We start from the raw sequence: 15,538 nt of genomic DNA on the forward strand, positions 1-15,538 counted from the left end.
CGGTACGATAATTAAAGCAGATAAATTTTTGGAGATGATTTGATGTTAAGAAGTTAATTAAGCGTGTTGGACGGTGAAGTCCGTGGAGAGCATAATGAGATTCCTTCGTTTTCATTATATTTTTGGAAGCTATCATTTTTTATTATTTTTTTTGATCATTGAAGCGGATTTTGTTTCTCAGTAAGTATTTCGCTCCAGGGAGAGACGGACAGGACAGGGGGAGAGGATTAATGTGTGTGTGTGTGTGTGTGTGTGTGTTTATTACTTCTATATGTGTCTCAAAGTGTGATTGACAGAGTGTAAGAGAGAGCTTATGAGATAGACAGAGAGAGAGAGAGAAAGAGAGAGAGATAGGGAGAATTGTTGCTAATGCAGATCTCGCCCGGGGGTGTTGTGAGTCAGAAACGCCTGTGTTTTTGAGCGTGTACTAAAAGGCCGCCCCGCACGCTGGCCAACTGATTTGTCACCCTCGCTGTCACAAGACGTCAGAGGACATGTGAGAGGAACGTTCCCTTGGCAACAGGGTCGGTCAAAGGGCAGCTTGCTGAGGCATGACTGGGATTAGTTTCGGTTGTGTCTCCTGTCCCGCAAAATCTGCTGTCAGAGCTTTTTTTATTGGCCATTTTCCGTAACGCCAGCTTTTCAACACAAGCGAGCGCACAAATGTCTCCTTTGTCAGTTTGCAGCGACTTCTCACTCTCATAACTCTCAGAGATTATCTTTCTCACTCTCATAATCGTGTTATAGTAGTTGCCATTCACTACAGTTCATAGCAGGGCTTCCTTTCATTTGTAGCTCAGTAGTGTCATCTGGCCATCATACATCACATCACAACAAAGCTCAAACTAGATAATGCTATATATAACAATGAATGAGCAGGTGTCCCAGTACTTTTGGCCGTATTACATATATTACATATGGACAGTACTGGGACACCTACTCATTCAGTGTTTCTTCTGAAGTCAAGGGTACTAAAAAGACTTTATCCTGCTTTTGTTGCAGTAACAGTCTCTACTGTGCAGAGAAGAAAGGTTTTCTACTAGACTTTGAAGCATTGCTGTGAGGATTTGATTGCATTCAGTGCCATGAGCGTTAGTAAGGTCAGGATGTTTGAATGATCACTTCCCCACCTCACGCCCGACTCCCCAACTCAGCCCAAATGCACTGGATGGAGCAGTGGATAGTTTCACTGCTCCTCAGCTCAGTGCTGGGGGGGGTTTATTCCCCTCCATCCCACCCCTGGCATTAGGCACAGTGCCAATAGGTTCATGTTTATCTGCTCCAGTGAGTCCTACTCTATTGGCAGCACTTCTCTACAGGGACTAGAGAAGCTTTGCACATCTGTGTCAGCAAGGCGTGCAACTTGAAGTAGCTGAATGCATTTATTAGAAGGGGTGTCCACAAACTTTTTCTCATTTCAAAAGTGTGTTTAAGTGTAGATGTGAGCTCACCTGTGCTTTTAACTACCTGTTGCCGGCTCTTGTTTCAAATAATTGTGCTTGGTGCAGGCAGTCACTTTTTTTTAAACCTCTGCGTGAGACTGGCAATTACTGGAGATGTTTTGACCGCCTCTGAAAATCTGGGTGATTTTCAGTGGAGGGCTTCTGAAACAGGTCGGCAAGCCACAATTACATTTATCAGCAGTTCTCTCAAGGTAAGAAAAGTCCTATATAAAGTAGAAAACTTTATAAATTAAGCAGGTTAACATGTTGGACAGGGCTGCACACAGTCATATCAGAATATTATGACCACCCCTGACCCCTCTGGAATGATCTCAGCCTGGACGTCACAACTGCCACATGGCAGCGTTTCCCAGCAAACGCTCAACCTTGTCTAAACTTTATTTGCTTTCTTACAACTTTGCTACAACGTTGTCTGAAGGATGCACTGTTTACATTTTCTCAACAACGTTGTCACAGCCTCATCATTAGCATTAGCATCATTAACACTGCCTCCTGGTAGTAAGACTCCCCAAAAATCAGTGTTTTGATAACGTTGTGGGAACCAAGACAAGACAGCCATATTCACCATTAATGTTGGACCACGCCTTTAACCCACCCATGCAGTGAACACACACACACACTTACACACCAGTGATCAAACACATACAGTGATAGTGAGCACACATGCCCGGAGCAGTGGGAGCAGAGGCCTGAAGGGTCTTGCTCAAGGGCCAAACAGGGGCAGCTTGCTGAGCCCGGGTATCAAACCAACAAGCCTGTCATCGATAGCCCGGTTCTCTAACTGCTGAGCCACCACTGCCCCTGGTGCCACTAAAACAATAGGTTGTCACAACGTAAGGGCATATTTGCCAGATTGCTGCACGTATAAATAAGCAAAAACACCGGTCAGTTGTAGCAGAGTGCAGAACTATGGGTACCGGGCAAAGGCTGGTAGCATATCGGAAACTGCTAACTTTGCAAGGTGCTGTAGTGAAGGTGTACTGAGAATGGACTTCTTGCATATTGAGTGCCTCCTGATGGCATACCAGTGGTGCCCCACAGACCATTGATGCCAAACCAAAGGGGATGACGACCCCGACGAGTGGTACAGAACAGTCAACTCACCACAGTGGAGAGGTATAAGTCCCCCAGCATTGAGCTGTGGAGTATCCAATACTTTTGGGGTGAGTTGGGGCGTTGAGAATGAGGGAGGGAGGTGGTCATCCAACATCCTGACTTTACTAAATCTCTTGTTGCTGAATGCAATCAAATCCTCACACCAATGCCCCAAAATCTAGTAGAAAACCTTCCTTCCCTGGACAGTAGAGAAATGTACTCCTGCTAAACTGATTTTGGAGGAAACAGTAAATAAGCAGGTGTCCCAATACCTGTGTCCATATAGTGTATCTCAATCAGCCCCCCATCCTCAAATCTTTTTTAATTCATTGAAAAATTACCCCGAAATTTTCAAAAGGGGGCGTCCCCAAACTTTTGGCAGACAGTGTTGTTTCCGGTTGGTTGTCTGGAAGTGCGCCGTGTTGAGCAGGTGTGGAATCGTCATGCGTTCAGTAGAGGGATTAAAGTGCCGAGTCAGGACTGTAAAGATCTTACTGTGCAGTCGTTACTGTCTCGTGCTCTCTCTCTTTCTCTCTCTCTCACTCACTCACTATCTCGCTCTCTCTCTCTCTCCCCCTTGCTTTATTAGCTCCTCACAGTGTGTGTGCAGTGTCGGGGCGACAGCACAGCTAGGCAAGATGTCATGCTTGTCTTAACTCTTCACTTTTAATAAGCCCCCAGCCAAGCACAGCCTTTCTGACAGGGAGAAGAGGGCCTGCTTCCATGATGCATTCACACTAACACACACACACACACACACACACACACACACACACGAACATACACACACACACGCATTTGTATTCCCGTCTTTGTGAGGTACTTCCATGCCTTGTGCTTGAAGCTAGAGCCTCCTTCTGCACCTAAACCTTACACTCCTTACACAAAAAAACTAAAGGTGCCCAATACGGTTCATCTGAGGGATGCCATCGAAGTGTTCATTTTAGTTCCCTGAAGAACCTTTCATTTCAAAAAGTCTCATATTGTGGAACCGCATTGTGTCCGAGAATGGTCATTCAAGCCAAGAACCATTAAGAGCGTTTATCTGTGTGTAATCTTGGGAACCAAAAGAGTGTTTTCAGATTATTACACTCTAATAAAACAACAAGACGCCTTAAATGGGTCATAGAAGAACCACTTTTGGTTCTCTTAACAACCTTTCCATGGATGAATCTTTAAAGAATGACCTTCTCTAATAGGCTTGTGATTTTGAAGAACGCTTCCAGACAATCTAACGGTTCTGTACTAGTTGAAGCCTATCCTAGAACCATACAGGCCAAGCCAAGATCCCCTTAGGAACTTTTATCTTGGTGTCTTAATCTGAAGAACCTCCAGAGACTGAAGAACCTTTTAAAAGTCCATATAATGGAGGTTCTTTCACGTTGGTTCTATTATGCAGTGGTTCTTAAACTGGTCCTCAAGGAATCCCAGGTTGTGCCAATTATTTGCTCTTAGGATAATCTGGACCATCTGGCTGTTCCTGAGGAACGGCTGTTCTAAAGGCAGGTCCTTGAGGAGCAGGTTGAGAACCTCAAAAACTGAACTAATTGACACAAGAGAATTGTGGACCAATCTCGGGGTCCGCAAGCACTGTTTTCAGAGCCAGTGCTTGAGGTAGCAAAACGTGGTTCTTCTCTGGAACTGCATGAAGAACCTTTTGAGAACCATTATTATTCAATAGTGAGCTTATACTAATTGTCAGTCGTTTTTGTGCTTTCCACCATTCTGGGTGCATTTGGTTCTCACAATGAGGTAAATCCATTATGCGGACAAAAGTATTGGGACACCTGCTCATTCATTGTTTCTTCAGAATCAGGGGTATTAAAAGAGTTTATCCTGCTTTTGTTGGAGTAAATGTCTCTACTGTCCAGGGAAGAAGGCTTTCTACTAGATTTTTCTGTGAGGGTTCATTGCATTCAGCAACAAGAGCTTTAGTGAAGCCAGGATGCCATCCATCACACTTCTCCACAGCTAAATGCTGGGTTTTTTATACCTCTCTGGCAAAAGTAACTGAATGCATTCATTGGAAGGGGTGTCCACAAACATTTGGACATATAGTATATCTTATCATACTGTTTGCACTCTCTCATATGCACACACAGTTCACTCTGCACCTGTATCGATGTCAAGCCGACATCTATTGTTCCATAAGCATACACCTACATATAGGGTATTACATATCCAGGGGCTTAACACATCAGATCAGCAGGTCATTTAGGAGAGCTTTCATTCACATCAGACACCACCTGGTCAGCCCATACACGCAAAAATACACACACACACACTCGCATGCTGAGCCCTGCCTGTTGTCTAGATGTCATTGTTGGATTATTGAGCTGTCCATGGTACTGCGTGTCCTCACGCTGAGGCGAGGCTTGGATTGCGCCGGTGTAAAGCAGTGTAATTACAGATTACATTGGGGATTTGGACCCTGATGCCATTACAGAGAGTGTGTGTATGTGAGTGTTTGTGTGTGTGTGTTTCTGTTGATGTGTTTTCACTCTCCCGCTTGTCTCACGCTGAGAGGGACTATGTGTGCTGAAAGTGGGACGTTATCCCAAAAAAACAAAAGAAAAGAAGGCCTGATGGTTTAGGATTAGCCTCTAAAACCCAAATCTACTCCCATTCCCTCTTCCTTTAGCACAAGGCTTTGAGACCAGGGTGTGCAGAATAGAAACCAAGACAGATAGCGAGTGTTGAAAGAAGCAAATGACACCAGGTAGGTTTGGGAAAGCATATATAAGCAGTTTCACATTTCCATACTAAAACCTGATCGATAGAGGGGTAGCACCCCTGGTCACCCCTGGTCAAAATTTCTTCCCAATCTATCTGAACCAATTAATCCACCCACTCACTCGGACTCCCCCCTATCACAGCAACACTGCTGACACTATGAGGGTGAGGACAAGCACATGCCTCCTCCTATACCAGTAAAGTCAGCCGTCACCTCTTTTCAAACTGCGGCCAGTGCTGTCTAGTAAATCATATGCTTATAGCAGGGGTGGGCAATTCTGGTCCTGGAGGGCCGAAATCCTGCACAGGTTTTTGCTTTTCCCACTCAAGCACTTTAGTTTAGTAGGTCTGTTAGAGCAGGGAAATGAGCAAGCTGTACTGGACTTCGGCCCCCGTTGCCCATCCCTGGCCTATCTATTCCAATAGAATCTCTAATAGACTTTTACATAGGAAGTTTGGCAAATGTGACATATTGCTGATTATAGAGAGAAAGCTTTCTACTTTTAACAGTTTACTTTATTGCCTGAGATTATGGACAAATATTGCTAAATATAGTTTAATTTGACTGAATCCGTTAATAATAAGGAAGCTGAATGAAATACACAGTGATACTGTATTTCCACCACTTTCCACTGTAGCAGTTTAGCCTAAGAGACTGAATTCAATGTTCAATTTTTCTCTTTTTTAGTTTAGTGCTGCAGCTATGAGGCTAACGTACAGTAGAAGCTAATATTCACCCAAATCATTTCTGTAAACACGTGCTGTCACACTTCTCTCAAACCCATTGAGAAAATGGGGTGTCCTATTTAGCTCTTCTTTAGGGTGCCGAAGACATGCCGATGTGGTTTAGGAGTTTTTGTAAATTATAAACATGGACAAAACTGTATTGTGTCTAAAATGACGTGTCTCAGCATTTTTGTAGTTTACAGTCATAGTCATAATGTGTCATAAACCACATACACAAGCCTGTGCAACCTTAATGAAGAGCTGGATGTAGTTTGAGTGGGTTAGAGAAGTGTATGGGCAAAGATTTGGGTGCCTGTTGACTTGTAGTGTTGGTTTGGGTAAATAGGACAGTGTTACATATGCTGGTTAATATTTGGCAAATGGCAGAATTGCGAAATTCCTAAATTTTACAGGAGCATGGAGGCACCAAAATGAGAATTGTGAGCTGAGGTCAGGATCATGTACGTATCTGCTGATGCGGATACAGAGGACGATGTATCATGTTTATTTAGCAAAGTGCACCCGTGTTGTCCGGAATATCTATATGGTGATCTAGAAAGTAGGTGGAGCTCACAAGGTGCTCAGTGAGAGGAGGTGCCAGGTGGGCGTTTCTAATGCAGTGGAAGGTAACGGGTTACAGGCCTTTGCTGAATCTGCCTTTTGGACAGTTGTTCGACGTTCTTGTACAATATGTTTACTGTAACACTTGAGCTGTTGCCAGGATGCTGAGATGAATAACGCAGAAACAGATTCATTCATTAGGCTCTGATGCTCAGCTCTGACACTGCCAAACCCTCTACCTGGATGGTGGCCAGTCAGCATCACAAATCTAGTCAGTTCATCCAAACAGATGCTTGGAATTTGTGCTATAAAAAGACTATGCAACTCTTGGGCGTTTCAAGTGTGTGGTGTCGGAATGGGTGTGTTTACGCTGAATATTTTAGCAGGGGTGTAAAAATGCGTTGACGTAGCGGCCTGAAGGTGACAACTCAACTGCTTCAGGTTTTTAATATTGGATTTGACTCTAAAAATGAGAATAATTAACTCTTTAAACTCTAGAGGCCTGTATGTTCCTCACCATCAAACAACAAGTTACATTTTTATTGGATCATTTATACTTTAATTTATAGTAGTTTGTAGTAGTTAGTAAATGACTTACAGTAACCAGTTACCAAATTATTAGCAGTTACTCAATTTACACTAACTACTGAGTAAATTAGATGTAAGTGAACAATTTATAGTCATTTCCAAGTAATTTATTTAAAGTGATTTATATTGATTTCCAAGTTAAAGAATTATTTAGTTACTGAATAATTTAGTTGTAGTTACAGGATTATGTATAGTTACTAGATAGTTATAGGTACAGAGTAATTATAAAGTTGTATCTGAATACTTTATAGTAATTATTTTAAAGTAATTTATATGGATTTTCAAGTTACAGAATGATTTATAGTTGTTACTGAATAATTAAAAGTAGTTAGTAGTTACCAAATAATTTATAGTGGTTACTGAATAATTTTCAGTTGTTACTGAATAAATTATAATAATTTCCAAGTAATTAGTAGTTACAGAATAATTTAGTTACTTAATAATTTATAGTACAGAATAAATTGTAGTACTTACTAAATAATTTAAAGAAGTAACAGAAAAATAATACCAAATAATTAGCAGTTATACCTTATAACGTAGCCTAGGGTTTAAAGAATTAAGGAATTGTACATTCACTCAGAATTTTATTTTAAATGTAACAAAAGTATAATAAGGACATGCATACCAAAGCTGATACCTGAGATTATTCATGTACATATTTACAGATAGCAAGGATTTGCATATTGGAGTAATCATTAAAGTTTATTAAGAAAAATGATTAATCATGAAAGTTAGAACATTTGACATGTGATTTAACACAGGAAAGTCAAGTTGTTGTCTGCTGCCTCCACCATGTTTGACAGATGATGCGTTATGCTTCGGATTATGAACCATTCCCTTATTACTTTATTCTCTGTTTCTTCTGTGTAGAGATATTCTTGCTATAGAATATTCCTAGATGTTTCCAGTGGGACTAATCTGGACTTTCTGTTTGTGAGTGTTACCAGCGGTTTACATATTGAAGTAAACTCTCTGTATTTCATGAAATTCATGAAGGAATCTTTTGTGAATCGTGCCGAAGTAATCAAACCAAGTCTCGACGAAATGTGAAATTGTGCGTTGCGAGAGTGATTTCCTTAAGGAATCTCAGTCAAACGGAATTGAAGCAGGGGCCTACTGCAACTGCATGGAGCTAATTTCAGGTTCTTTTCAGGTTCTTACAGCTATTTGAGTGTGTAAGCCACGTCCACACGGAAGACACTCAAGCCCAGCGACTGATATCGACCAGTCAGTGAGGGAGGCACGTGAACTGGGCTGTTAAGGAGGGAAGTGGATGGAAGAGTAGCAGAAGTAGGAGGCGCGAGGGATGGATGGATGGATGGCTCTCTGTGCTGTTGGCCTCCTCTGGCTGAAAAACAGCCTCTCTAAATGTAAACGAGTGCAGCCTCAGTCCTTTAAAGGGCAGAGAGCGAGCGGGTGAGAGAGAGCGAGAGAGAGAGAGAGAGAGAGAAGGGCTCAAAATATCTTGTGTTCTTTCCCCCACTCGTTCTCATCACCAGGGCTTTGTGAACCCCCCTCCCCTCTGTTCAAAAGCTGTGTTTGAATAATTTAGCTGTATTTATTGGTGCATAATGTTAAGGACCTGTGCTTGAATTATTAAACAGTGTTAGCATGAATTATAAACCTGATAAAAAAAAATGACAGAGAAGCTGCAGTGTTTCTCCGCAAGTGTACTGGAATCCTCTTTAAATGAAAGCCTCTCTTTCTGCTCTGTGTTTGTGTATGTGTGTGTGCAGGTAATGTGGTTGATATCTACCAGAGGGAGTTCTTGGCTCTGAGAGATAGGCTCCACTCAGCTGAGCAGGAGAACCTGAAGCGCTCGAAGGAGCTCAACCTGGTGCTGGACGAAATCAAGCGAGCCATCGCCGAAAAACAAGCGCTGCGGGACATCAACCGCACCTGGAGCAGCCTGTCTGGTGAGAAAGCATGAGAAACAGATCACCTACACCGAGCAGAGCGTAGACCTAAACTGCGGAAGAGTCGCTACCCAAGCCCTCATTGTCCACTTTATTTAGAAACACCTACCCTAGGGGGTCCTGAGTGGTACAGTGGAATATGGCGCTGTCAATATGACCAGAGGACTGCTGGTACGAAACCTGGTCACGCTGCTAGGCCATCGGTACACAGTTGTCCTTGCTCTCTCTAGGCTGGGTAGATGGCACTTTTTCCCCCACATCACTCCAGTGCAGTGCTGACCGGCACTGGCGTCTGCTGGGTAGACAGCGTGTTGGTTGCCCGGTGACATTGCATCTGCATCAGTTTCTGTTTCTTATATTATATAGTTATGGTTGTTTCTAATAAAGTGGCCAGTGATTGGAGTGATTTGAGATTTGAGTTCTGTACAGCATTTCTCTCTCTCTTTCTCTCTCTCTCAGACGAGACCAAGCTGAAGCTGTGGAACGTCACCAGCAGTAAGAATGTGTTACAGCTGCCCAGCATCTTCCACCACCTGCCTCATCTCCTGGCCAAAGAGACCAGCCTGCAGCCCGCCGTGCACATCGGCCAAGGCCGCACTGGAGGTGTGTGTGTGTGTGTGTGTATGTGTTTGTGTCTGTATTTTCATCTCACGTCTTAACTGTTATCCCCGTCTCAGACTCTTTGATCCTGTCATCCCTAATCTTCTTCACATCTCTGGTAATATCATCACTCTTCCCTTAATGTGTTATCTCTCTCTCTCTATTTCTCTCTCTCTCTCACACACACACACCTTTTATTTTTCATTTCTTTCTGCCCTTTTGTCTGTTTTGTACTTTCAGTAAAAAAAGAAGAATTTCTCATCTTGCCTCTTTATGCTGCTCTTTCCCCTTGAGTGTGTGTGTATGTAATATACACCAGTCAGCCATAACAATAGTACCATCTGCCTAATACTGAGTAGGTCCCCCTTGTGCCACCACAACACATCTGACCATTAAAGGCATGGACTCCACAAGACCTGTGAAGGTGTCCTGTGATATCTGGTACCAAGATGTTAGCAGAAGATACTTTAACCCCTTAAAAAGGCTATGGACCACCGGTGGGCCGAAAGTGTTATAACCATTATAATATTAGTATTATAACTTCTATTACTAAAGAACAGCCCCACCAGTTTGTACAGAGGCCCCTGTACTAACTAATACACTATATCATTGATTTACAGTATCACAGTAAACAGTATTTCACAATTCTTCCACTTGTTGTTGTTTCTTCTTCTTCTTCCTCTTCTTCTTCTTATTTATTTACCCGTAAAGGAATGTGAACAGGGTATTGTTTAGCTGAACAAACACTTTACTGTATTTGAAGCTTGATACTATTTATTCATGAAAGTTTTCTCTATTAATCAATTGATTATTTGGTCTTTAAACTCAATGTGCACAGAATAATAACCATCCATTTTCATACTACTGTATACCATACAACAACAGCATACTGCTGCACTCCTATATAGGCTACTGTATACCAGAAAACCCCCACAAGACCTGTCTGTTTTTTTGAGCTGTTCTGACCCAGTATTCCAGCCATCAGTTTAGCTCATTGTCATAGTGGCATATTTTTTCCTACAAAATGCTAAATAAATATAAATGAATAAAATAATCCTCCGTTCAAAGCTGAAAAGTGGATCACTTCTACAACAGGATCATGGTCCAAAGCATACTCCAGACCTCACCATGATCTGCCAGGAAAGACACAAACTGAAGCTTGTGTGCCCTCCCACTGACCTAATCATCATATATAGTTTGTTAATAGACCTTGAACAAGATGTGAATGAAGGAAGAACATAGACTATCTCAGAATTAGAGGCCTTTGAGAATAGATTACTTTATAGATCATATTTAATACTGTATGAACAGTAATAACTGTTCATGACCTTTTTAAGCTGTAATATCAATTTTAAATAACGTAAAAGGTACACGATTACCCCCCCTCCTCTCCTCCAATGCTCTCTCTGGCTCTTTGCCTGGATGTGTCTGGGTCTTTACCCCCGCTGGAGCAGGCCACTCTGTGGTTAGCCATCTAGAAACTGTCCCAGGCTCAAGGGGGAGGAGAAAGCCTGCTGTCCCCGAGGCCCTGCCGGCTGCTTGGCCCCCAGCCCAGCCCTGCCTCTGCCCCCGCTCTCTCAGCCGTGCCCGTGTTCCAGCAGCACAGGGCCGGAGATTGTTAGCTCCAGCTCCTCACTGAGCCACAGATGTGTGTGTATTAGACCACCGGGAGGTAGTTATATGGTGGTGGTCTGAATGCAGATCTACCAAGGGGCTGATTAGGGAGCCTGGCTTGACAGTTAGCTGCACTCTATGGGGAATCATCTAGAGACAGTTTTTTATGACTTAAGCTCAAGTGAAGTTAAGTTACATGTCATCACTGTTGCGCAAAGAAATTCACTTTGTGGCATAATTTCATTCTGGCAGTTGTTGTTTACACTGTCTCAGAATTTCATGATAAATGGACCAGTAGAAATGATTCAAATTCTTTTACTTTTTACATTGACTTCCACTGAAAGTTGAGAAGGTTTTGTAAGATTGCCATAGAAAGATATACACTACAGACCAAAGTGTTCTTGCTACATATAATACTTGCTGTACAGTATTATATGGAAAAGGCTTGGTAACAGTTTCATATTACAAAAAAAGTATATAACATTGTACATAGCAATATACAATATGAAATGTAATCTGAAAAAAATGACTATAATGAATGATCTTTTGAATAATTAAGAAATTTTTGTATTATCTGATCAGATTCACCTGATTCTCCCACTCAGAAGCTCTTCAACAATAAATAAAAAAAATATTGTTATATATTTATATAATATTGATTTATTGTATTTCAACATGAATGTTTACTTATTTAAAGTCAAACCTGTGGTGTAACTTTGGGAAAAGTCTTACTCCATTGGTAATTATTTTGATGGAATACTAGATCACATTTTACTGATAAAATGACCAAACGTTTATTAAAGATATCTATCTGTCTGTCTGTCTATCTGTCTCTCTGTCTGTCTATCTATCTGTTTATCTGTCTCTCTGTCTGTCTCTTTGTCTGTCTGTCTCTCTGTCTATCTATCTGTCTGTCTGTCTGTCTGTCTGTCTGTCTGTCTATCTATCTATCTGTCTGTCTGTCTGTCTATCTGTCTCTCTGTCTGTCTATCTGTCTATCTGTTTCTCTCTGTCTGTCTCTTTGTCTCTGTCTCTCTGTCTATCTATCTGTCTGTCTATCTGTCTATCTATCTATCTATCTATCTATCTATCTATCTATCTATCTGTCTGTCTCTTTGTCTGTCTATCTATCTATCTATCTATCTGTCTGTCTGTCTGTCTATCTATCTATCTATCTGTCTGTCTATCTATCTATCTATCTATCTATCCATCATCTATCTGTCTGTCTGTCTGTCTGTCTATCTATCTATCTATCTATCTATCATCTATCTGTCTGTCTGTCTGTCTGTCTATCTATCTATCTATCTATCTATCTATCTATCTATCTGTCTGTCTGTCTGTCTGTCTATCTATCTATCTATCTATCTATCTATCTATCTATCTATCTATCTGTCTGTCTGTCTGTCTTATATTTTATTATATATTTTATTTATATTATATTTTATTTCTAAACAGTTGTCTGCCAGCACTATAAAGCACTATTAAGATCCTAGTATCGCCGGACACTGCAGCTGCAGTCAGTCAGTCAGTCAGAGCCTGTTCTGCTGTGTTAATAAACACGTTACTGTACGTAAAATAATGTTTATTTTTACAAACAGTTGGCCTGTGGAGCAGCTGCTCTAATGCTGTTTGCACTTGTTTTCACGAGTAGCTCTTGAACCCTTTACTGCAGTACTTTAACTGGCCGTATACACCTCCTCTTTCACTTTTAGGCCGTTATCTCGCTTTGTCCTCTCGTCCTCATCCCACACTCCTTACAGCACTGAAGTGTAACAGGCATTAGTCCTGTGTGAGCGTCTAACCCCGGGCCAAAGCACATTTTAAATTCCATACTCGTCCTCATTCTGAACGTTTGGCTCGTGAACTGCTGCTGACAGTGCTAGGCTAATGGTCATGTCTGTCTCTCAGTTTCAATAGTGATGGGCGTGCCCAGCGTGAAGAGGGAGGTGCATTCGTATTTAACGGACACGCTCAGCTCTTTGATGTCTGAGCTGAGTCAGGCAGAGAAAGAGGACTGCGTCATCGTGGTCTTCATCGCTGAGGTAAGAATACAACTCCCATGATGCACAGCTCATTAGTTTGTCTTGAAGACTTATGGCAGGACCTTTAAACAAGGATACTTGTCTAACTAGATGATTGATCTAGTTAGCACGCACCATGTGATGTGTGTGTGTGTGTGTGGGGGGGGGGGTTGAGGGCCAATCAGGCTCTCTTGGACTCCTGGTCACGGATGGCTGTGGCATCACTGGGTATTGAACTCAACCTTCTAAAGTGGTAGTCGTTTAGTTTGCCACATCATAATTAATTAGCATAAAGATGAGAAAATGTAAGTTTTATAAGAATGTAAGAATTGTCTTGTGTCTGTTGATGTGCTGATGTGTTGCTTACCGCTTGTCAGTGAAGCAGCTACAAATCCCATAGGAAAGGACTGTCAACCTGTGGCTCTGTCACCTGCTAACAGTGGGCCATATTTCCCAACCATTCTTAAGAGGAAATTTCTTCTTAAAGCCCACTTTAAAACTCTGACATTCACCAATGTTTCCTTATTTGGGATATGTAGACAATGTGAACCATCAGTTTACAAGGACAGTGGATTATAAGAACAATTCTGTGCTTTAAAAACACGTCATGATTCTGATACCAAAATACCAAAAAAGGAAGGTATTGGGGAATGAGGCCCAGTGCTATGGTTCAGATTACGAATTTGCTGCTTACAAATTAGAGATCAGGAAAAAATGCAGCTTATTCCATTGGTAGGCCGAAATGTATGCGCCAACAGTCACTGTGCAGGTAATTATTAACATTACGCACATTAAAAAAAAAACATTAAAAAGGTCAATTTGATTAAAAACAAACTGCTGAGAGACCAAAAATCTAAACGCTTGTAGATCTCACTTTATCAGGGGTGATTTTCCTGAAACTGATCAAAAGAAAAGGAGTCAATTCTGCGAGTGTTTCCTGTGAAATACACAGTGTGTCTTTACTGTCACACCCAAAAACATGGAACAAGTGTTACAAACAACATTACTACACTGATTCTGAAATCCGGGGTTCTCATCTGGAAATGCTTATATGCTTACGGCTGCGTAATTCAACTAGAATCTATATTAATGTCACAAATAATTACAAATGCATTTATTTTGTTATATTATTATTATTATTATTATTATTAGTAGTAGTAGTAGTAGTAGGAGTAGTAGCAGTAGTGGTAGTATGTATGTTGGAGCAGCCCTGGTCAAATGTAGTTGGTGGTCTAAATGAAAATGTATTCTGTACATGTGAATTTTACACATTCTGAAGCAGTAGTTAAAGCACTTAATTTTGACACATTGCAGAAAACTAAATGCTAAAATTGCGTGTGCAGAGGCATATTTTATTTATTTTTTAAAAGTAAGCATTATAATTATAATAGGTTAGATTACATTCAGAAAATATATTAAAAAAAAAACTATTTGTCCATCCCCGATCAAATTATACACATCAAAATACACATTTTATTGACATCCTAAATGTGATAAAGTGAATAAATCTAGAGGAAACAAAATTAAATTGACAAAATGAGCACCTCTGTAGGCTTTGTTATTATTGTGTAATAATAATAGTAAATAATAAGAAGAAGATGAAGAATTACATTTTATGTATATGTTTTTAAATTTGATACATTTTATATTTGTTTATCTGTATTTATTTCATATTATTATTTCTCTGGTTTATTGTGGCACCCTTCCTCTGAAAATTAGCAGCCCCTGGCTTTTAGCTGCTGAACTACAGGCAAGACCCTGCTAAAGAAGCACTTTGTAAATAACAAGTTATGTAGTACTTCATTTACAGAGGTTTTGAGAAACGCTTAATTAATTAACATTCTTAAGAACTAGTTAACGAAGTACACCCAGATAGTACACACTCTGGTCATTTGCATTCATTGGACAAACACTAATGTTTACTCTAATGTTACAGAAGAAGCAAAGTTTGGACATTTTGGACTTTCTGTATCTTGTGTGTGTCCATAAGTACCATGTGTTTCCAGAAATGCTGTACTTTGGTTTGTTAGTGTTCACATCTTCATACTTTGTGTATGTGTGTGTGTGTGTATGTGTGTGTGTGGGAGGGGGTGCATTTGTTATTGGTAGGTCAGGAGTGTACAGTATGTTTGCATTAGTGTGTGCATGTATGCGCATGTCTGTGTGTGCCGTTAGCAGGTCAATGAGCTGTCTTCTGCTTGCAGAGAAGGTCAGCGCACTT

At 41.0% G+C, this 15,538-nt stretch overlaps 1 protein-coding gene across 1 annotated transcript in view; it reads left to right on the forward strand.

The window, feature by feature from the left end:
* The window catches only part of mgat4b (alpha-1,3-mannosyl-glycoprotein 4-beta-N-acetylglucosaminyltransferase B), a 185,317-nt gene that overhangs the window by 100,387 nt on the left and 69,392 nt on the right, over nt 1–15,538 (forward strand). The window contains exons 2-4 of the mRNA XM_072663727.1: nt 8,903–9,082; nt 9,542–9,685; nt 13,205–13,338. Of these exons, the coding sequence (XP_072519828.1) occupies nt 8,903–9,082; nt 9,542–9,685; nt 13,205–13,338 (458 nt within the window). The remainder of the gene's footprint in view (nt 1–8,902; nt 9,083–9,541; nt 9,686–13,204; nt 13,339–15,538) is intronic.

The sequence above is a fragment of the Salminus brasiliensis genome, chromosome 19 (assembly GCF_030463535.1).
Source record: "Salminus brasiliensis chromosome 19, fSalBra1.hap2, whole genome shotgun sequence".
NCBI classification, from domain to species: Eukaryota; Metazoa; Chordata; class Actinopteri; order Characiformes; family Bryconidae; genus Salminus; species Salminus brasiliensis.